This window comes from Sciurus vulgaris (assembly GCF_902686455.1).
Source record: "Sciurus vulgaris genome assembly, chromosome: 3".
Classification (NCBI taxonomy): Eukaryota; Metazoa; Chordata; class Mammalia; order Rodentia; family Sciuridae; genus Sciurus; species Sciurus vulgaris.
In genome coordinates, this window is record NC_136463.1 from 70,846,160 (window position 1) to 70,870,427 (window position 24,268).

General features: G+C 43.1%; 1 protein-coding gene across 4 annotated transcripts; it reads left to right on the forward strand.

Moving 5' to 3' along the window:
* Positions 1-462: 462 nt before the first annotated feature.
* On the forward strand, positions 463-14,757 carry PTPN18 (protein tyrosine phosphatase non-receptor type 18). Of its 4 annotated transcripts, none has more exons than XM_079134798.1 (15): positions 463-603; positions 2,737-2,845; positions 3,140-3,216; positions 3,302-3,397; positions 3,479-3,517; positions 9,270-9,338; positions 10,037-10,099; positions 10,393-10,535; positions 10,900-10,966; positions 11,052-11,129; positions 11,223-11,507; positions 11,740-11,828; positions 12,557-12,759; positions 13,180-13,254; positions 13,481-14,757. In XM_079134798.1, the coding sequence occupies exons 1-15, from the start codon at positions 511-513 to the stop codon at positions 13,546-13,548; spliced, it is 1,554 nt and encodes a 517-aa protein (XP_078990924.1). In that variant the 5' UTR covers positions 463-510; the 3' UTR covers positions 13,549-14,757. The 4 variants fall into 4 exon arrangements, with proteins under 4 accessions (XP_078990924.1, XP_078990925.1, XP_078990926.1 ...); XM_079134799.1 differs by having other exon boundaries at positions 11,223-11,468; XM_079134800.1 differs by having other exon boundaries at positions 11,223-11,390.
* Positions 14,758-24,268: the final 9,511 nt, after the last annotated feature.

Genomic DNA, 24,268 nt, shown 5'->3' on the forward strand with positions numbered 1-24,268 from the left:
TAGGGAGAAATTGCCTGATCTCAGCGACCGACCATGTCTATTTGTGGTTGCTGCACTACTCTGTTTTGGTCTCAGTGCAGCCTGACTCCCAGGAGTCCTGGTCTGAGAGCTCAACAGCTCAGAACCCGATTAGTGACTCAGAGGAGGGACGATAATCCCGCATTAAGGGTGAATCCAAGCAGGAAGAGAAAGTGTCAGTACGATAGTGCGGACTAAACTAGCGGAAGCTGCAGCCAAAAGAAAAAGAAACAGGGAAGCGCTGGAACTCTACTCACCAGTCCAACGCGCAAGGACCCCAGACTCCAGCAGCCCTCACTGCTCCCGCACTTGTGGGCGGGGCAGGGCGAGTTTCAAAGACCTTTGGTCAAAGGGCACGCCCTGCCAGCTGTCGCCCTCTTCCAATGATTTCCTAGAACCTAGGCTAAGCCTGCGTCCGCCTCCCTTAATGTCTCTGCTCGCTGGGAGCGCTGAGCGCTAGGACTGGACCCGACCTCGCGGGCCGGCGGTGCCATGAGTTGCAGCTTGGCCGCCGCGCGGAGCTTCCTGGAGCACCTGGAGCAGCAGGGCGGCATGAAGGGGACGGTTCTGGCCGCCGAGTTCAGTGTGAGTGGGTGAATGTGAACAGCGGGGTGGCGTGCTTCGACTCCTTACCCTGGACGGTCCTCACGTCTGTCCTGTGCACCTCGTAGACTGGCTGTCCTGGGCTGTCTCCTCGCCTCAAGGCCTCTTGTTTTCCTCTCCCTCACACCTCTGTGGCTCTCTCGCACTGTCTTCGCCCTGCCTCCAGGGCCCCAGAGAGCAAAGTTCACTGCCCTCTAGGAGGTTCCATACGCACTCCAGACCGCTCGGGGAACAATGCCTCTGTTGGGCAGGGCAAGCCACGCAGTTGCAGCAGAAGAGGCCGATGGCACACCTGCGCTGGAAGTCCCACGCCCAGGCCACTCCTGACGACCTGGGTCACCCTGTGATTCCAAGGAACAGGAGAAAGAGGAACAGGGAAGCTCTAACGCGGCATGGGCTAGGTTGCCGATCGCCAGGGCCTTCCTGACCCCTCTGGTCTCAGCTTCCTTGTTGAAGTGGTGATGTTAATGCCAAACTGAGAGTTAAATAGTGTAGGTAAAAGCACCTAGCATATCTTTGGGGCCCACTCTTAGATGCCTTTGTTACGATTTAAAAGATTCTAAATATTTCAATAAGGGTAATGCAATCCAAGCTTAACGCTAAGGGTGCTTAAGCAGCACCATAGGTGTGGTATACTACAGGCAATAAAGTATTTAAAATATAACATGTACAAACATACAAACATACTGTACAAATATGTAAACTTGATACATAGTGGCATATTTTGAATTTAGAAATATGTGATATATAAATATATAAAAATAAATGTGATTTTTTAAAAGATGATTTACACAACAAACATCGCATAACTTCATAAAACTATACAATAAATATAAATCTAATAAACACCAATATTCAATAAATTTGTGAGTAAATATAAAATAAGGAATGAACATGAGTATAAAATATATATAAATCTAAATAACTTATGCATGCAAAATATTATAATACATAAGAAATACATAGTAAATGTAAAATATATAATTTATAAATGTGAAAATATACATAAACATATAATACCCATGTGGTATGTAACCACTCCAGAGTCAATAAAGTGAGCATTGCTGAGGGGCCCAAAGTGGAAGGGTGGTGAGGGCACCCTGTCACAATCCTGCCTCCTGCACTCCCAAGCCTTGGTTTCTCATCTGTGTAGTAGAAATACCAGTAGCAGTGCCCACTATAGAATGGTGACCATGGGGGCTTAAATTACCAATGAGCATAAGTAAAGCATTTGGAAAGATGACTCACACACAATGGTGGCTTGGAAGGTAGGGCATTATCTGTTATCATAATGGTTATGAATACCTGATGATGAGGGCAATACACTATGCACTAATAATCTACCACTAATAAGGTACCTACGGGGTCTTATTACATAAGTAATATACATTATAATTCACATATATTGTAAATTGTTTTCTTATATTAAATAATACATACTTCATTCCGGTTATTATTGCTTACAATATAACATAACACAAACAAGCCAGGTGCAGTGGCTCACACATGTAATCCTTGGGACTTCAGAAGCTGATGCAGAAGGATTGCAAGTTCGAGGTCAGACTGGGTAACTTAGGGAGACCCTGCCTCAAAATTTAAAAAATAAAAAGGACTGAGGATGTGGCTCAGTGGTAGAGTTCCTCTGGGTGCAATCCCCAGTACCAGAAGGAGGAGGAGAGGGAGGAGGAGGAGGAGGAGGAAGAGGAAGGGGGAGGGAGAGGGGGAAATGAACATGATATAATACTGATTTGAGTGTGCAGGGGCTAAGTCTGGATTCTTTGTCAATGCCTCCTAGGTGGGACCTTTGACAAGTCCCATAAGCAAGTGTGCATTAACTTATCTGCACAGTGAGTATTCAATAATAACACCAACTTCATAGGGATCTTGTTATGATTAAAAAACCTGAGCAGAGTTTAGTACAGAGAAGAAGTTCTGCACTGCTGTTATTACTGTATCATTTTTATTATTAGGCTTCCAGCTGGGAGTCTGCACTCGCTATCCTTACCCCACCCTCACCCCCAGTGCATTGCCTTGAATTCTGAGTCCCAGGACTCTGACCTGGCTCTTCTTTACCCTTTCCTGCATTCCCTGTTGGATCCCTGTGCCTCCCATCAGGACATCCGAGCCCGTTCAGCCGCCTGGAAGGCTGATGGGGTGCGCTCCACCGATGTTGGCAGTCGGCCAGAGAATATGCAGAAGAACCGCTACAAAGATGTGGTGCCATGTAAGTAGGAGGGCTTCTCTGGGGAGTTGGTGCGGCTCCACACACGCCCTCAGGCGACAGTGGGGCATTAATGTGCTCCTGGCTTATCTGCATGGCTCCTGGGACTCTGCCGACCCCCCAGAAATTTGAGGTGGCTGCATGCACTGCTGCAAACAACCCAAAGGGTACCTCCCGCAGATCCTTGAGGGTGGGGGGCGGGGAGGGGGCGGAGCCTGGCGTTTTCATACAAGGGACTGACTGAGCCTAGACACGTATCACCCCCAACTCCACGTTTCTCACCTCACCCACGGGCAGATGATCAGACACGCGTGATCCTGTCCCTGCTCCAGGAGGAAGGACATGGTGACTACATCAATGGCAACTTCATCCAGGTCAGGATGGTGATTAGGAAAGGGGGTAGATTGGGGTTGGTAAAGGCTGGCAGTGGGCTCTCAACAGTGAATGGGCCTTTCCCAGGGCACAGATGGAAACCAGTCCTACATCGCCACACAAGGACCCCTGCCTCACACTCTGCTAGACTTCTGGCGCCTGGTCTGGGAATTTGAGGTCAAGGTCAGCATGGGGGAGGAAGACAAGGTTCTAAGTTTCCCCTAACCCAAATCACCTCCATCTCACTTTACCTTTTTTGTCTAGGTGATCCTGATGGCATGTCAAGAGACAGAGAATGGGCGGGTAGGTGTCCTCAGTACCCCAGAATGCTTGACCTGTGCAGGGAGGTTGGCTAGGAAATCTTACTAATTCCTCCCTGACCCCAGAACCCAGTTCTTACAGTGATCTCACTGTAGCTTAGTGAGAAGCCATTGCTTCTCTCTAATTTTTCTTTGATCTTTTTCCTTCTGTTCATGGGGCTCACTCCCACAGTGTTGTCTACCCCTCTCCTGCTGGGCTTCCTACCCTTTCCACAACATAGAGCCTAAGGCTTTATGCTGGCCATTTCCCTACACAGCTGTGATCTTTCCCTTTGCTTCTTTCCCTCTGTTCACTCCCCTCTAACCACACTGGCCTCTGCTATTCCTCAGATGTACCTCAGGTCTGTGCCTTGACCTTTATATTATCTCTACCTGGGCCCTTCTCCATCCTTGTTCATCATCTCCTTCAGGCCTTTCTTTCCTCTGTGAGACCCTTCTGAACCCTCACCCCATTTCAGACTTGCAGCAGTCCCACTGTCCTACGTTTTCATTTTCCTTCACAGTTCTTACCAACTTCTAACCCACTAGATAATTCTAAGCATGAAATATTCTCCTCAATGTGCTATTGTTTTTGCTTTCAGTTGCCTTTTTAAACTGCTTTGTTGAGATACAGTTCGCCCATTTAGAATGCACAACTATTTTTAGTATATTCCTGACGATTACACAACTATCCCCATAAAAAATTTTCAAACATTTTCATCAGTCCACAAGCAATCACCACCCATTTCCTAACAATCTCTAAGCCTCAGGCAACTCCTAATCTATTTTTGGTCTGGTGTAGATTTATCTACTCTTGTTGTTTCATATAAATGGAATCATATAATATGTGGTCTTTGTTACGAGTATTTCACTAGCACGTTTTAATATCCATGCATACTATAGCATGTATCAATACTTCACTCACTTTTATTGCTGAATAATATTCTATTGAATGTATCTATCATACTTTGCTTATCCAGTAAGCCATTTATTTCTACTCTTTGGCTATTAAGAATAATGCTACCATGAACCATTCATATACAAGTCTTTGTGTAAACATATATTTTCATTTCTCTTGAATGTGTACCCAGTGGTAGAATTGCTAGGTCATATGGGAACTCTATTTTTAACATTTGAGGAAGTGACAAGCCATTTCCTATGATATAGCTACATCAATTTACATTTCCACCAGCAAATTATTATGGCTCTCATTTCTTCATATCCTCACCAACATTTGTTATATTATTATTATTATTATTATTATTATTATTATTATTATTACCATCCTAGGGAATGTGAAATGATATCCCACTGTGTCTTTTTTTTAAATCATGGTAAAATACACATAAAATTTGCCCCTTAACCATTTAATGTGTACAATTCAGTTGCAGTAAATATATTCACATTGTTGTGCAAACTTCACCACTATCCAGTACTAGAACCTGTTCTTCATCCCAACCATAGTTCTTTACCCAGTAAACAATAACTTCCCACTTTCCTTCCCCCAGATCCTGGTCTCCTCTATTCTTTCTGTCCTTAATTTGAGTGCATCGTATAAGTAGAATCACAATACTCATCCTTTTTTCTCTAGTTTCTCTCACTTAGAATGTTTTCAAAGTTTATACATGTGGCAGCATGTGGCAGAATTTCATTCAAGACAATATTATTTAATTGAATGTATGCCACATTTTTGTTTACCCACTCATCTGCGGATGGACATTTGAGTTGTTACGACCTTTTGGCTATTGTGAACAATGCTGCTTATTCACATTGGCAAATAAGTATCTGTTTGACTCTTCTTTTCAATTCTTTGATTATGCATCTAAAGTAGGATTGCTGGAAATGTAGCAATTCTATGTTTATTTTACTTTCCACAGTGGCTGCACCATTTTTACATTATCAGCAGGGAATGTGTACCAGTTTTTTCACATAGTTGTTGATACTGGCTATTTTACACTTGCCCCTCATTAGTAAAACCACTGTGGTCTTGGTTTTCATTTGCTTATTTGCCTGTTTGTGTATCTTCTCTGGAAAATATCTATTCAGCTCTTTTGCCCATTTTAAAATTTGGTATTTGCATTTTTTTTTTTTTAATTGAGATGGGATCTTGCTATGTTGCCCAGGCTGCCCTCAAATTCTCTGACTTATTCCTCCTGCCTCAGCCTCCTGAGGAGCCAGGACTACAGGCACACATCGCTGCATTTGGCTATTTGTCTTTTGATTTTTGAATTAGAAGAGTTCTTCTGGGCTGGGTGTGCTGGTGCAGGACTATAATCCCAGCAACTCAGGAGGCTGAGAAAGGAAGGCTGAGGCAGGAGGATCCAAGTGCAAAGCCATCCTCAGCAAAAGGGAGGCCCTAAGCAATTCAGTGAGAACCTGTCTCTAAATAAAATACAAAATAGGGCTGGGGATGTGGCTCAGTGGTCCAGTGCCCTTGAGTTCAATCCACAGTTCTCCCCGCCTCCAGAAAAAAGAGTTCTTCTGGATACAAATCCCTTATCAGTACATGATTCACAAGTATCTTTTCCATCCCATGGAGTGTCATTTCACTTTCAGTTTCTTTCTTTTCTCTTTTTTGGTGCTGGGGATTGAACTCAGGAGTCCTTTACCACTTATATCCCTAATGACTGTGATTTAGGCATGAGCTAGACACACACCTTTTCCCTTTGCTGATTTTATTCTATATCCTTTCATTGTAATAAGTCATACCCAGGAGTATGATTATACACTGAATCTTGTGTGTTGTTCTAGTGAATCAACAAACTTGGAGGTAGTCTTCAGTATCCATAACACACTCAGATTTCCATATTTATGTTAAGATCATCTTGTCAGCTGGGCACAGTTGTGCACACAGCTAGGGAGGCTGAGGCATTGATGATCACAAGTTTGAGACCCACCTGGGCAACTTAGGGAGACCCTGCCTCAAAATAAAAAATAAAATGGACTGGGTCTGTAGCTCAGTGGTAGAGTGTCCCTGGATTCAATTCCCATAGGGATCACATGAAATTTGGATTTGCTACTGCAATCTTGACAATAGTGTCCACAATCCATAGGCAACAGAAATATCTATTTATCTAGATCCTCCTTAATTTCTTTCAGCAATGTTTTGCAGTGTTTAGTTAATAAATTTTGTGCTTGTTAAACTTATTCCTAGGTGTTTTATACTTTTTGATCTTATTGTAGACTTGTTTACCTAATTTGCTTATTGCAAACTGATTGGTTTATACTATATAGAAATGCAGAATTGAATTTCCATATTAATCGTGTATCCCACAACCTTGATGAATTTATTTGCTTTTGTGTGTATGTGTGGTCTGCATTAGAGTTTTCTATATCTAAAATCATTTCACCTATAAATTAAAAGTTTTCTTTCTTCCTCCTTTTCTCCCTTCCCCTAACCCTCTTTCTACTTCCCTCCCTTACCACCCAGGCACTATGGCAATCTGTCTGTTTTTCTTAATTGTACTGGATAGAATTTCCAGTACAAAGTCGAATACAAGTAGCAAGTGCTACTTTTCTTATTCCTGTGCTTCAGTCTTTCACCATTAAATATGTTATCTGTGAATTTTTTTGTAGTTGCTATTTATCATGTTGAGGAATTTCCTTTCTGTTCCTAGTTCCTTTCATGTTCTTGTCATGATTTTGTCAGGTTCTCCCCATCTGCATCTATTTAGATCATCCTGTGTTGGTTTTCTAGTCTATTAACGTGGTATATGGCATTATTTTCTTTTTACATCTAGCCTTATATCTACTTTTTTCTTTGCTTTTCATTATTTTAGATATAATTTTGGCATCATGTTCCTTTTGTGTGAAAAGCTTACTTTAATTTTTCTCATTGTGTAGGTCTACTTGCGATGAGCTTTCTCAGCTTTTATTTGCCTGCAAAAGGTGTTTGGATTTTGTTGGGTTTTGTCGTTGTTTTGGTTTTTGGTTGTTGTTTTGTTTGTGGTGCTGGGACCAGGGCCTTGCATGTGCTAATAAGCAAGCACTCCACCACTGAGCTACTCCACAGCCTTCAAGCTCCCCCCACTTTCTTTTTCAGCATTTTAGGCTGTTATACCATTAACTTCTGGCCTGCAGAGTTTTTGAAAAAATTCTGCTGTCATCTTTGTTCATCAGTGCTTTTTTATGTTATGCTTTTAAGATTTTCTCTTTATAACTGTGTTTCAGCAATTCAGTCAGGATCTGCCTTGATATAGCTTTATGTTTCTTGTCCCTACAGTTTACTGACTTTCTTGGATCTGTAGGTTCATTATTTCATCATATTTTGGAAAATTTTTAGCTATTATTTCTTCAAATACAGTTTCTGTCCTCCCCTCTCTCCTTCCCTTTTGAATTCCAAGTATATTAGACCATTTGGTGTATCTCCACAGAGAACCCATTCTCTATTTACTTTTCTCCAATATTCTCTTTTTCATTTCAATAGTTACTATTGCTATACGTTCATGTTCACTGAATTTTTGCCTTCTGTTGTCTAATCTGCTATTAGTGAATTCTGCATTTTATATATTTTCTATTTCCTCTGTAGAAGTTCCATTTAGGGGTTGTTTTTGTATTTTTCATTTCATTCTTCATCATGTTTGCTTTCCACTTCATCTTTTGAGTATATTTATAACAGCTATTTTAAGGTCTTTGCCTCTTTCCTCATCTGTCACTTCCTTGGCCTCTTTCTGTTAGACTGCTTTTTCTCTGAGTTATGGGTTTCATTTTCCTGCTCCTTTGTATGCCAAGTAAATTTTTATCAGATGCTTGATATTGCATTTTACACAGGTAAGTGTTGGATTCTGTTTACTTCCTCTAAAAAACATTTTGCTTTTTCAGAAAAGCAGTTAAGTTTCTTTTGTAACTCAGCTTTCTTTCATTCAAAGGTTTTCAGTTTTGGAGGATGCTGGAAATTAAACCAGAGCCTCACACATACTAAGTGTGCACTTTACCACTGAGCTATACTATAGCTCCAGTCCCTGGCATTTGTTTTTAAGCAGGTCTAGGATAATCTTTTGGGGCAGGTCTAAGATAATCTTTATTCTAGAACTAATTTGGCTCTGCTTTGAATGTGTGATTACTTCTGGGATCCCAACTGAATACCCCTTATAATCATTGAGGCCTTCCTACTTTGACTGAAGAGAATGTAAATTACTTCTGTCCCATTGTGAATTCTAGGAAATATTCATTCTACAGACCCTTATTATTTCATGAGAAGTTTTTTCTTGCTTGGCTATACATACTCAGGTTATTATTCAGCTAAAGACTGGAGGTGTGGGGTGGGGCATTATACATATTTCTGGAGCAAGTTTTTTTGGTTTTGTTTTTCTTCTGCTTTTTTTGTTTGCATAGTTCTTTTCAGAACTTTGTTCTGAAAATTCTGCCTTGACCTACTTCAGCCATGATCTCTGGCTTTTCAATTCAGCGGGATCACTGGGCTCTTTGTGTCCATCTGACTGTAATGCTCCCAGACAGTCTGTTTAGTGACCACAGTCCGGCAATACATGGCAACCAACTAAGGAAAACAACAGCTTATGCATTTCATTCAGCTTTTTAGTAGTAGGAGAGTATGGACTGCCTTCCTGCTGCAGGGCCAACAGCTCACCTCCATGTGGCCTGCCCGTGTTTAATGAGATGGCTCTGTGGCTGGCCTTCATTATAGCTGCAGCTGCTATAATTTTTACCAGCAGTACTGAGGTGTCCAGTGGGGGCTGAAACTCTGAAACTGAGTACCCCTCTCTCACTTCCTGCCTTTTCTCCCTTACCTTTTGCAGAAAAAGTGTGAGCGTTACTGGGCCCAGGATCACAAGCCACTGAAGATTGGGTTTTTCTATATTACCCTGGTGAGTTGGGGCAGCAATGGGAACAGGGTTCTGCAGCCGTGGGTGTTATGGGGGTTTTCAAGAAAGATACATAGATGGTAAATATTTGGGCTGGACCCAGAAGGATGAATCATTTTCCCACAGCCATCTTGTACTCTTCAATATTCAAGAGAATGCTCTGGTGTCAGCATGCAAATAAATGATCAAAACTCTCTATATATGTGTTGCCCGTGCATTTTTTTTTTCTCTCTCGCTCTCTTCCCTGTGCTGGGAATAGAACCCTGGTCCTCATGCATGCTAAGCGAGCACTCTAATTTCAACCCCAACCCTAGCATTATTTTGGCTCAGATCATTTGTCTCTGTAATGTAAATGTAACTAGTCATGATACTTCAATCCTTTTTTTTTGCCATTTCAAAAGAAACTCGGGGCAATCTCTCAAGTCACATATGCTTAATAAATAAATATAATGAAACTGTTTTGCTTTAGTACCAAAGATATCTCTTGCTTTCTATTACGTGGGCTTCTTTGGGTTTGTATAATCTTCTTTCTCCCTTCCCTCAAATGTTTCCTTCATGATACCTTTGAGGGATGTTTGGATTGAATTAGTTTTTTAAATGTTTTAAATTCAATGTCTCATCCAGAAAGCTTTGTATAAATGTACTTGGGGGCATATTTGTTCTCCCTCTTTGTTCTTACTCTTCCCACTTCATATACTCAGACAAAGGAGACACAGCTGAAAGCAGATATCATTCTTAGGACCCTTCAAGTCACATTCCAGAAGGTATGAAAGGGGAAGAAGATGTGAATGGGCTTTTGCATGGGGACAACTGTTTCCTGCTCTGTAAAATGGGCATTCACAATAGTACAAAAAATCTGATGATTTTTTTTTTTTAACCATTGTGGTACTGAGGGTACCGATCCTGCATTTGACAATGCTACACAAGCACTCTCCCACTGAGCTACATCCCGGGCCCTATTCAGTGGATTTAAATGGAAGATGCTTAGAAGTAGACCTGGCGTGTAGGTGCCCAATAAATGCTTTTTCTATTTTTCAATTTTCTGTTCCTGCCTCAGGAATCCCGTTCTGTACACCAGCTGCAGTATATGTCCTGGCCAGACCGTGGGGTCCCCAGCAATCCTGATCACATGCTCACTATGGTGGAGGAAGCCCGTCGCCTCCAAGGATGTAGCCCCGGGCCCCTCTGTGTCCACTGCAGGTTTAGTGAATGGGTTTTATGAGAATCTGGTGAGGCAGAGGGGACAGGAATGATGGAGGGAGGTGAGGCAGGGAGAGCAGGGTTTGGAAGTCAGGCTATTCATCTATTTTGAAAAACCTGGCGTCATACTTGCTCATGCTGCATGAACTGAAGTTGTTAGTGTTTGCTGAGCAGACTGCTTGCTATCTGATGTTCAACAAATACATGTGATTAAAAAGGTTTTCCTTTGAAATTATAATCTGGGGTTGCTGCAAATCAAGAGGTCTTGGTGGGCATCTCCCCTCATCCCTATGCCCCCAAATGCTCCATTTAAAAGATACATGGGCAGGCCCTGATGAGCTTGCTTGGATTCTCCTTCTGTCAGTGCTGGCTGTGGGCGGACAGGAGTCCTGTGCATTGTTGATTACGTGAGACAGTTGCTCCTGACTCAGGTATGGTGAGGGCACCTGTGTGTGTGCAGTGTGCTCCACACTCACAAGGTCCAGCTCATACCACACCCCTCTCTTTTTGACCTAGATGATCCCACCTAACTTCAGTCTCTTTGACCTGGTCCTTGAGATGAGGAAGCAGCGACCTGCAGTGGTCCAGACAGAGGTGTGAGCCTCAGCCTCCTAATTCCCAAGGACACCGGCTTGGTTTCCTTCCCCCTCCCCTTTGTTCCCTTCTTGATGGCCCTCACCTCAACAGGAACAGTACAGGTTCCTGTACCACACAGTGGCTCAGATGTTCTACTCAGCAGTCCAGACCCCCAGCCCCCACTACCAGAACCTCAAGGAGGTCCAGACCCCCAGCCCCCACTACCAGAACCTCAAGGAGGTCCAGACCACCAGCCCCCACTACCAGAACCTCAAGGAGGTCCAGATCACCAGCCACCACTACCAGAACCTCAAGGAGGTCCAGATCACCAGACACCACTACCAGAACCTCAAGGAGGTCCAGATCACCAGCCACCACTACCAGAACCTCAAGGAGGTACAGAACCCTCTTTCCAATGTCTTCCTGCTCACCCTCAACATCCTCAAACCCCTGTCCTCCTTCTAAGAACAGACACTGATTACGATGGCTGTATTTGCTTCTGCCAGGCTCCCTTACAAGGTTGTCCCCACTTAAGCTTACCCCCCGAATCCATGGTGATCCTCCTCCATTAGGAAGCTGGCCAGTTTCATCCAAAGCTTCATGATTCCTGCCTCCTGTTTTCTCCCAGAATTGTGCCCCACTCTACGATGATGCCCTCTCCCACGGGACTTCCCCAGCCCTTCTTGCCGTACCCCGCCCACCAGGTGGGGTGCTCAGGTACTGGTTCCATCCCATGTTTCTTCCCTTTCAATTTCTCAGGCTCTGAGGCTAGCCCTTTCCCCTCTCTTGAAAAACCAGCGCCTTTTTGCTGTTCAGTTCACCCAATATTTTCTGGCCCTTTCTTTGAACTGCTCTCTGGGAACCTTCCCAAAGAAGACCATTTTGTCCAAGCAGTCCTGTCGTCTCTGCATCCAAGCCTAGCCCTTTTCCTTTTCCTTTTTCCTCTAGTCAGTGATTGATTTAGGCCAATTTAAAAAATAATTTGGCGAATATTTCTTGATGTTCACTTGTCGAGTCTCTTGGTCGCTGAGGGTACAGTTAACCCTCTGCAGCTAACTTCACCACATCCTTGAAACTAGCCCTTGGTTTTAAGGCTATCCCTTTGGCTTTCCTTAAATGCCACTACCTCATACTTTGACTCTCAATAAACATTTACACAGAAATGATCACCCCAATACCAATGCCCTGAGCCACTTACTGGCGGGGCCCTAGGGACAAACGGACACACACACACACACACACACACACACACACACACACACACACACACACACACACACACACACACACACAACGCGAGACTCCTCCCTCAGCCTCGGAGCCCAGCCCGCCCCTCCTCTCCTCTCCTGCGGGAAGGAAGCCGGCGGTTTGCGCTGAGCATGCACCCCACTCCGCCCTCCCTCGGAGTTGCCGTTTCACTTCCTCTGCGCCCTCCCGTTACGCAGGAGCATCTCGGTGCCAGGGGCCCCTACCCTTCCCATGGCCGACACCTATGCTGTAGTGCAGAAGCGCCAGGCCCCTGCGGGCTCCGGGCCAGTGGTGAGAGAGCACAGCACCGAGGAGAAGCCACTCTACAGCCAGGTGAAGTCATTCGCCCAGCGTCCCAGGGCACAAGCAGAGGACTTGCGGGGTTCACTACCTGGCCGCGGTGAGTTAAGACCATAGCGGGGTTGGAGAGAGTCCAAACCCACTTGCCCTCCTCGGGACCCCATCCTTCTGGGCTCCGCAGTGCCGGGTGGGCCTGGAGGACCCCATCCCTGGCCAAGTAACCCGGCCTGGCCACGCCCCCTGCTACTCTTTGGTGATGTCCCGGAAGCTTCCCCAGGCTAGCCGCTGTTGGTTCCCAGTTCTGCATTAGGCGATGTAATCTCGTTTGGCTAAGTAGTGCCCCAAAGGCAAGTGTCACTCCCTCACCCCAACCTGGCCACACCTTTGGCACACGCCCTCTCCAGAAAGGCACCGCCCCCCAGCTCGCCTCCTTGGGCCTTAGGAATCTGTGTCAGGTGGCGCCAGGTGGAGGACTGTGAGACCCCCTGAGCTGACCTGTGGGGGGATTTCCTGCCCGCAGTTCCTGCTAACCAAAGCCCTGCCGGGCCTGATGCCTATGAGGACGTGGCGGAGGGAGCTCAGACTGGTGGGCTAGGTAAGTTTGGTAGAGCCTGGTTTGCTAGGACTCTGCAGCTTTGGATGAACCCCAGGAGATTGGGGTTTAGGGGTGGGGTGTGGGACTCAGGCTCTTGGAATCCTATAGATGTGGCTGTGTACAGATAACCGGAATACCTCCAGGTGTAGGATGACGTTCCGCAAGTTGTCTACTTCTTCAGGCCTTAGCTTCTCTGTGAGACCTTATGGTTCCCTTCCTCTCCCAGGCTTCAATCTGCGCATTGGAAGGCCGAAAGGACCCCGAGACCCCCCTGCTGAGTGGACCCGGGTGTGAGTTCTGCACCTGTATCTACTTGTTGCTACACATGTGTGCTCGAACTGCTCCTGCTGGCCACCACTCTGCTGTGGGATATGTTGGGAATGGGATGCTGGGTCTGGATCCAAATAAGAATTTCTTGGGGTGGGAAATGTGAGGGTTTTGCCCCAGTGATTACAGCAGTCAAGACTTGAGGTTGGGTGACATAGGTAGAAGATAATGCCTAGTGAGGCTACCCTGAGAAGACCCTAGAAAGAACACCTGGAATAGGTACCACCACCACTCCACTTCCCCAGTTAAACCAAGCCTAGCCATAGCCAAGAAGACTGATCCAGACAGACATAAGTAGATTCCTAGATAGTCAGACAGATGGATCACCAATCATACCCCTAAACAGTCAGACCTTCTGTGGGATTAGTCCACACCTGGACAAATGGACCCTAGTGAGAGAGACAGACCAACCAACAGCCTGACAGATGTGTCTCAAGACACTACTGAGCAGACAGAGCACCCGAAAGACAGACCCCCCTTCACCGGTTACATAGCCAGATGATTCCCAACCTGATCAGATACAAGACATCTCAGCTAAGCAGTCCCTACCTCAACCCCCAGGTGGGCAAACTGACTGACCAACCTCCTAGCTAGACAGACTTCCTACCAGATTTAAACACTTGCCACACAGACAGATCCTCAAATGCACAAACATTGCAGCTAGCTTGCCAGACTTCCAGCTCTCCAAACAGATGGATCCCTAGGCAGGAAGACAGTCCCCACCAACACAGAATCTCCATTTCAGCAGACACATTGATTAGATCCTTCTGGGAAGACAGCTGGGTGGACCACTGTTATGGTTTCGATATGATATGTTCCTCAAAAGCTCTGGTTAATGCAGGAATATTCAGAGGCAAATGGATTACATTATAAGAACTGTGACCTAATCAGTCTATCCTAGGTTGAATGGAATGGATCGTATTGTAGGCAGGTGGGGGTGTAGCTGGAGGAGGTGGGTCACTGGTGGGTGTGCCCTGGAAGGGCTGTTCTTCTAGTGGCCCTTCCTCTCTTTGCTTCTCTCTGCTTCCTGACCCTGCCTGTGTTGAGTAGCTTTCCTCTTTTGGTCCCCTCCCTCATGATGTGCTGCCTCACATTGGACCCAGAGCAATGAAGTCTTCCATCTATGAACTGAGACATCTGAATCCATGAACCCTAAATAAACTTTTCCTCCTCTAAGTTGCTCTTGGTGGGTATTTTGTTCATAGTAACACAAACTGACACAAACAACCACTAGGCAGTCAATTTGCCAGACAGATCGACCTTCAGAGACATATCTCAACTTGGGTAGATCCAGATCATCTGCCAGCTGGGTAAACATTGCAAATCAATAGATACTTAAGGCAGACAGACTCCCTGATATCAGATAGATGAATTCTAAGCTCCTGAGATAAATGGATCTCCCATTTGATGAATGGATCCCTCCCTAGTTAGATAGATGATAGACTACCCTTAACCAGGGGTAGAAGGACCCCAGCTAGATAGACCCAGCGAGATGGACACCAGCTGAAAAGACAGTTGATCCCCCAGGTGGACAGGAAAACCTCCCAAATGAGTAGATACATATCTACAGGTATTCAGATAGATGGACCCCTCCAAGAAATCAGATCTTACCTAGACAGAACCCAGCCAGTCCGATATCCAACCAGACTGACCCCCTAGCTATTGACCCAGATCCCTTAGCAGACATACATAGACTGCTGCCTGGCAGACACATGTGTAATCAGCTAAACTGACCTCTAGCATTTCAAGCCAGATGGACCTGCCACTAGCCAGACATACTGATGAGCCTCCAAGATAGACCCCACTAGAAAATGAACCAGAGGTACCCTGACTTTAGCTTGACAAGAATCAAGCTGACCCTTACACAGTCTCTGCCTGGACAGACATGCAGACCTCCAGTTACAAACACAACAGCAAACCTGACCCCCACGTAGACACCCACTGAACCAGAAAGATCTCCAGCTGGACAGATAGACAACTGAACCACCTAGTCAGAAAGTCAAACAATCCCCCATCCAGAAAGAACTTCAAATCAGGTGAATTTCTAGGTGGACAAAAAGATAAATTTATGCACAGTGTTCCAAAAACCCTGATCCAGCTCTGTGCTCCTGCCTCCCAGTGTAATCTTCTCAAACAGCTCAGGGTCTATCTCATAATATCAGGCATATCCAGGCTAATTCCTAACCATCCCTCCTGGTATGTTGTCCTCTCCAGGCTGTTGGAAAGCTGACCTGTATCCATGATGTACACAGATTGAGGCCTCTACAAGGGATAGGTGCACACCCCTCACATAGTTATTCTCAGAATTCAGTGAAACAGCAAGTCAGGATCTCAGTTCAGAATCGTCATGTTGTGCTCCATAAATATCAGACCATAATCATCTCTGGGTTCCCAGGTTCACTTTGGTCCTGAGACAAGTCATTTGCCTTTTGCTAAAAGGAGGATGAAATTTGCTTTCCTTGACTACAAAGCTTGCTGCATTGAGTTAAGTCAAGTGCTTTAAGATATCTGTACAAGAAGCAGCTCAACCAACAGAAACCAGGGATGACAGAGAAAACTTGGGGTTCTCCACTGTCACAGGAAACCAGTGTCACCATGAGTCCAAACTTTCAGATGCAAGTTGGGGATGATCAGGTTGGAGAGAGGCAGGAAGGAGGTTCCAGGATCCTGGTAGCAGAGGAGGAAGCATAGACCAACTTCAAAGACAGAAATATTACACAAATGGATCTGGAGACCCACAGGGGAAAAGCAGTAGGGTCCTGAAAGGTAGGAGTATGGCAGAATAAGGAGACATGTTCTTTCCAGAATGGAAACAGAGGTCAATTAGAGCTGCCTTTTGGAGTCTGTCCTGGAGGCCAGAAATCAGAACTATGGGCTGAAGTTGACAGGACCATGCTAAAACTTTTTAGGGATTAAGTTTGAGTTGAATAAAATATTTACAATTCTCAGTTGCTCATTCTGGATAGAAAAAAAGAGGTTCTAGCCAGATGTGGTGGTGCACAACTGTGATCCACTTCAACTTGGAAGCTGAGGCAGGAGGATCACAAGTTTGAAGCTTGCCTGGGCAACTTAGTGAGTCCCTAGGTCTCAAAGTAAAATGTAGCTCAGTGATAAAATATCCCCTGGGTTCAATCCTCAGTCGGGGGAGGGGAAAGACAAAAGAGCAGTTCTGCTGAAGTTGAAGAGAACTGTTCCCCTGTGACCCACTGAGTAGGAAGACACCAGGTAACACAAAGTAATCAGTAGTTTTTTTGTATGCCATGCCAAGGATTGGGACTCATGTATGCTAGGCAAAGTGCTCTTCCAGTAAGCCATACCCAGGCCCAACATCAAACAGGTTTGCAGAGGCAGAGGATGCAGGAGAGTACTGGGCTGACTCTGTCCATGTTTTATTTCACTTAGTCCTCAAAACAGTGTGTGTGTGTGTGTGTGTGTGTGTGTGTGTGTGTGTGTGTATGTGTGTGTTACTGTGGATCAAATCCAGGGCCGTATACATCATGCTAGGCAAGCACTCTATTACTGAATTCTGCCCTGAAACTTCAAACAACATTTTAGCTCCATCTTACAGGTAAAACAGTCATTTAGGTTCATATTATGGGTGAAAATGAGGCTCAGAGAATATGGCTGTGAATTTGAAGTTCTAGGCAACACCGAGACCATTGATTTCATAAAAACCATGATGGTGTCAGGCAGAGTGAAGCATGCCTGTAGTCCCAGAGCCTCTGGAGATTGAGGCAGGAGGATCAAAAGTTCAAAGCCAGCCTCAGCAACTTAGCAAAGCCCTAAGCAACTTAGTGAGACCCTGTCTCCTAATAAAATATAAAAAGGGCTGGGGATGTGGCTCAGTAGTTAAGTGCAATCCCTGGTATCTCCCCGCAAAATAACAATAATGGTCTCAGTGTTTGGTATAGAAACACATGGTTGTGGGCAAATAAGGCCCTAATCTTCAAATGAATACAATAGAAGTAACTTTGTTATACCTCATTTCACAGAGCTGAGGGAAAAGGGTATCATTTAATGTTTCTATAAACTTTAAAAAAAAATAATGGATTATGTAGAGGTAAATGAGAGAGAGGGGGTATGAAAAATGGTGGAATAAACAGACATCATTACCCTATGTACATGTATGATTACATGAATGGTATGAATCTACATCTTGCACGACCATAGAAACGAAATGATGCTCCTCATTTGTGGACAATGAATCAAAATGCAGTCTGTAAAAAATTAAAAAATGAGAGACAAAAAATTATGTATTTTTTAGTACAACCATAGAAACAAAAGTTGTACCCATTTGTGTACAATGAATCAAAATGCAGCCTGTAAAAGTAAAAATAAATTAAAGCTATATATATATATATATATATATATTAGTTATAGATGGACACAATACCTTTATTCTATTTATTTATTTTTATGTGGCGCTGAGGATCAAACCCAATGCCTCACACTTGCTAGGCAGTTGCTACCACTGTGCTATAACCCTAGCCCCTCTATAAACTCTTAAAGGCCCTGTATAACAGTAGTCAGTAGCTTGAACTCAATCCCTGTGAACTTGAACAAATATGGTACTTTCTCTCTGGATCAATTTCCTAATACACGAAATGGGAGCAATAAAGTGACTTTATCATAGGGTTGCCACACATGTAATTTTTCAGAGCAAGTGTGGATCTGACTATTTACCATAAATGAAGATAGATGTTTAAATTTTTCAGGAATTATCACCAGAATAATTTTTTTTTTTTTTTTTGTACCAGGTATTCAATCTAGGGGCCTTTAACCGTTGAGCTACATCCCCAACCCTTTTTAAATTTTTTATTTTGAGACAGAGCCTCACTAAATTGCTTAGGGACTTACTAAGATGCTTAAGCTGACCTTGAATTTGTGATCCTCCTGCCTCAGCCTCCCTAATCTCTGGAATTATAGGCATGCAACACCACACCTGCTAAAACTGAATTTTACATAGTTGGAATGATAATATTGAAAGCTCCACTTTAAACAGATAAATGAAAGTTAAGTCGATTATGCATTTCCCTACTTAAAGATCAACAGATCTAATATTTGATAATAGCTTCATTTTGAATCAATGAGAAAAATAAATAAAAGATATATTCAACATAGTTATAACAATCATTATATAGCAATTTGGGGGAAAAAATGAGCCTTACATAATCCTGTACAGCAGAACAAATTCCAAATGCATTAAAGATGAAATGCAAATTAAATATTAAACCATAGAGTCGGTGCGGTGGCCCAAGCCCGTAATCCCAGTGGCTCAGGCAGCTGAGATAGGAGGATCGGGAGTTCAAGGCCAGCCTCAGCAACTTAGGAGGCCTTAAGCAATTCAGTGAGATCCAGTCTCTAAATAAAATTCAAAGAAGGGCTAGGGATGTGGTTCAGTGGTTAAGTGCCCCTGGGTTCAATCCCCAGTAGAAATATATATAGCAGTGAGGAAATTGATGTTTTCATATATGGCCACTGAGTGTATAAATTCTTAATAGAAACTTTAATGGTCTATATTAAAATTTAAAGAACACATATCCTTTGAAACACAAATTTCATTTCTAGGAGTTTATCTCACATGGCTACTCAAGACTTCAAAATGACTACAAAATGATTACATCAGATTATTTACTGCAGCACTGTCTGTAGTTCAGAAGATTGGGGATAACTTAAACATTCCCCAGGGGGGTCCTAGCTATAAAAGTGCTAGAATGGATTATTGTGAAACTGTTTTAAAAAGGAAGACGGAGGAAGAAGAGGAGGAGGGGGAAGGGAGGGGGGAGGGAGGAGGAGGAGGAGGAAGAGAAAGAGGAAGAAGAAAAGAAGGAAGGAGGATGCTTCTACAGCTATGGGCAAATCTCCAAATCACATTGTAAAATGAAAAAAAAAAAAAAAAAATCCCAGCATTGTAGTGTGCTTGCAGTCCTAGCTAGATGGCTTTAGCCAGGGAGTTCAAGTCCAGAAGATCAGCTTGAGTGCCATAGTGAGATCCTATCTCAATCAATCAATCAATAAAATGATTAAAATAAAAATAAAATGAAAAGGTAAAAGAATATCAGATGCCCTTTCCAGAAGTCCCATGAACAGTTTTTCTAATCCTGGGGTCTCTGGACCACTGACAGACTTGTTCCTGAGCCCTAAGGTGCTACCCTGCAGTTTCTCTGTTCCCATATCCACCACTGTTCTTCACTGGGTGAAGGCTGGCTGCCTCCTGCCTCCACCTGCTGCATGCTTGGTGGAAAAGAAGTAGCTTGGAATGAACTCCTCTCTTCTCCCCCAGCAACCTTCCATCAGTGCAAGATGGTGTGATATATAAATACCTATTCCTACCTTTGGTGGGTAACTCTGAGGTGTGTATTTTTCACGGGTTCCCAGAGTTTTCCCTGGGTGATTAAGCATCAGTCACACCCAATGGGATTTGGTATAAAATCATATTCTTTCCTTTCACTACTCTCTACCTCCCAAAATAAGCAATTTGCACTTGAACTCTTGCATTACTGCAGTAATGCAAGAACCTCACTTCCCACTCTAGATGTGTTCCCCCTTCTCTGCTTTCTCAGAAGAGCCCACCTTGTGCTGTCTACCACCCTTCGCCCACCCTGGCCTGCTACTCCTGTGAACCTGCTGCTGCTAGTGAGGTACTAGCAGGTGTTTTTTGTATACAGATGGTTCCCAACTTAGGATGGTTCAACTTAACCCTTTCAATTTTACAGCAGTGATCATGCAAAATCAGTACATATTTAGTAGGAATTACACATCAAGTTTTGAATTTTAGAGACTCAGAAGATGGAAGAAGATTTAAAAAGTGGAAACACTGCTCCTGAGTGAGGAGGGTAACTAAAGGAACTTATCAAAATTCACTACTGAACAGTGAAAGAAACCATAGAGATAAAGTCAGAAACTTTGAACATAATATAAGAAATAATATGTTAGAGATGTACCAGCTTGGTTGGCAGTGGCATGGCAGCTGTGGCTGCTGAGGGGAGGGAGAGCACAGGCAGAGAGACATGAAAGCAGCAGAACAACAACAACAACAAATTGACTTGGGGGAAGCTGTGGAATAGAGAGGGAGCTTGATCACAATGGACCTGAGTTGGTGTAAGTTGTTAAGTCATAAGCAACCAAAGTCATTTGGTCTGGGGGCAGATAGTTCTGTGAGAACCGGGGAAACCAGGGCAGAAAACATTTACAAGTGCTATCCAGATGCAAGCAGAGGCAAGAGATAGGGGACTCATAAAGAAAGTTGCCAGGTGCCCATCTATCATGAGCCCCAGAGTGTTCCTAGACCTACGTGACTGAAATAGGTACAAAGAAAATTGCACCTAGGTTATACAGGCTCTGGACACCAAGGAGAAAGACCTCCCTTTGCTGCTAGTGCCCCAGACGTCCAGCAGAGATCAGCATCTCCCCATCAACAGGGAGTGTGGATCAAATCTCAGATACCCACCAACAGAGTTCCAAGGGGCAGCCAAGACTGGAGCTTTCAATTTAGAACTCTGCACCACCCCTACCATAGGAATATAAAATTCATCAGAACTAACCAGTTTATCCCACCTTATACTGGGAGACAGGAAATTGAGCAATACTACAACCAGTATTGGCTCCTAGCCCCATGGTTGGCAACTAGATGAGGAACACAAAGATATTGGACTTAACAAGCCCCAGCCCTTGACCCAAAAATAAATACAAAGAATGAAAATTCATCCTTGCCAACAGCTTTGGTCACCTCAGCAAAAGCAAGTACTTTATTTCGCATTAAGATTTCGAAAACCTTTTTCTTCCTTTTTTTTTTTCCATCTCTTTTCCCCTTATCCTCTCCATTTTAACTCTATTTTTAATTTAAATTTTAAAATTTTTTCAAAATTATTTTATTACATTTTTTAAAACTTTCTTCCATTCTGCAAGTGTGTGTGTTCTTATTACATAAGTTTGAAATATATATATAACATGTATGTTATATATATAATTTGAATATATGTATTCAAATAATTTTACTTTCTTTTAATTGCTTTCTCCTTCACCCATTATTATTTAGCCTTGGTTTGACCTAGATGGGGTATAATTATATATGAATTTGTGTTGTTTTTATTTTACATTTGTTTGTTCATAACTTGGCCCAATTTCCCTGTTTCCTCTTCCTCTGTTTTATTCTCTTTAATATTTTGGGGTTTTATTCCTTCTTTATAGCTGTCATCTGTTACCTATCTCCTGCCTGTCCTCTGTTCACTTTTTAAATATTTTGAAGAAACATTTTTCTTCACTTCCTACCCTTTATTTTCTTCACTGAAAGGGAAATGAGGAAAACAACTCCATTCGCGATAGCCTCAAAAAAATAAATAAATAAATAAAATACTTGGGAATCAATCTAACCAAAGAGGTGAAAGATATCTACAATGAAAACTACAAAATATTAAAGAAATTGAAGAAGACCTTAGAAGATGGAAAGATCTCCCATGTTCTTGGATAGGCAGTATGAATATTATCAAAATGGCCATACTTCCAAAGGAGCTATACAGATTTAACGCAATTCCAATTAAAATCCCTATGACATTTCTCATAGAAACAGAAAAAGCAATCATGAAATTCATCTGGAAGAACAAAAGACCCAGAATAGCCAAAGTAATCCTGGGCAGGAAGAGTGATGCAAGAGGTATCACTGTACCAGACCTTAAACTCTACTATAGGACAATAGTAACAAAAAAGGCATGGTACTGGCACCAAAATAGACAGGTAGATCAATGGTATAGGATAGAAGACATGGAGACATACCCACATAAGTACAGTTATCTCATACTAGACAAAGGTGCCAAAAACTTACAATGGAGAAAAGATAGCCTCTTCAACAAATGGTGCTGGAAAAACTGGAAATCCATATGCAGTAAAATGAAATTAAACCCCTATCTCACCCTGTACAAAACTCAATTTGAAATGGATCAAGGATCTAGGAATTAGACCTGAGACCCTTCACCAAACAGAAGAAAAAGTAGATCCGAATCTCCATCATGTTGGCTTAGGACCAGACTTTCTTAACAAGACCCCCATAGCGCAAGAAATAAAAGCAAGAATCAATAAATGGGATAGATTCAAACTAAAAAGTTTTTTCTCAGCAAAGGAAACTATCAGCAATGTGAAGAGGGAGCCTACAGAGTGGGAGAAAATCTTTTCCACACACACTTCAGACAGAGCACTCATATCCAAAGTTTATAAAGAATTTAAAAATTTTACACCCAAAATACAAAGAACCCAATCAATAAATGGGCTAAGGAAATGGGCAGACACTTCACAGAAGATATACAGGTGATCAACAAATATATGAAAAAGTGCTCATCATCCCTGTACCTGGGACAAAAGTATTTGATACCTTCCTCCCTGAAGCTGAGCAAAGCCCATCCCACCTCTACAATACCGAAATGCAGTCCACGGTAGTAAATGTGTGGGGAGGAAAGAGCTGCTGCGTAGGTACCTTGGAACTGCGAGTTCAGAGGCCTTCATTTCATGGTTTTGTGTAGGTGAACTTAACCCCATTCCTATCATCTACCAAATAAGTCAGCTGCAGAATAGTATGCTGAAGAACTGTTCTCCAAGTGACAATATTTTTCCTCTTGCCAGATAGTTTGAAGATTGGTAAAGAGGAAGTGACCAAGAACAATTCAATGGAGGGGCATTTTGATTGCACTAGAATAATAAGACTTCAAAAAACTTATAATTAACACTAACCATGTGTACAGCTCTTGCCAGTAGTGTCTGTTTTTTCACACGCACAAGTATCATTAAATTAGATTTGTCTTCTCTCCACTTCAAAAACACATTTAGATGTTTGGGGAATTTTGTGTCTGAACAAAATGCTTCTAATTGAGGATGCATTGCAATAATAATAATAATAATAATAATAATAATAATAATAAAGTCTCCAGGACTAAGTGTCCCCTTGACATTTATTCTAGAAATATGGTCATTTCTAGACTGTTTTACCATTTGCTGGAAGAAGAAAATATATGCTTCATGACAACCCCCACCCCCCGCTTTTCAACTGCTTCTTTCCCTTTCCTCCTCCAACTTCCACACACTTTTTTAAACATCAACTATTTCTACATTTTTTCCAAGTCATAACTTGTTTAACTCATGCAGTGTTGCAAAAAGGCTCAAGTCCCTGTTCTTTTAAGCAATTGAGTTCTGGGGTTCTAAGATGAATATGTTTAGTTCAAATATGGAATTGAGGTCACAGTGTTTTGGGTAAGAGAAAGATGTAAAACTTAGAGTCTTTTAGACTAGAAAACACAGCGTTTTCTAGAGGAGGAAAAGGGAGTGAAGTCAGGAGCTTATTCAGAGGACATGAATCAGGAGACACAAAGGAGGACAGAGCTCACAGAATGGGGTGCGAATGTAAAGAACTTTAAGATCAGGGATGACTTGCTCAGGACTGATCACCTGCAGGCCAGCAGGTTCAACGTGGTGTCCTGGCCGCTGACATTTATACCAAAGCTAGAATGTGCTTATTGCAGAATGGCTTTTTTCCTCACTGCAGCAAGAGCAAGAGAGGTCTAGAACTCTTGAACTCTAGGCAGAAATGATTGATTAATCATTTTATTCACACTCCACAATTCCTCTTGTTTTTGTTTTGTTTGCAGCTAGGGACTGAACATGGGAGCCCTCTACCACTGAGCTACATCACTGTTCCAGGACT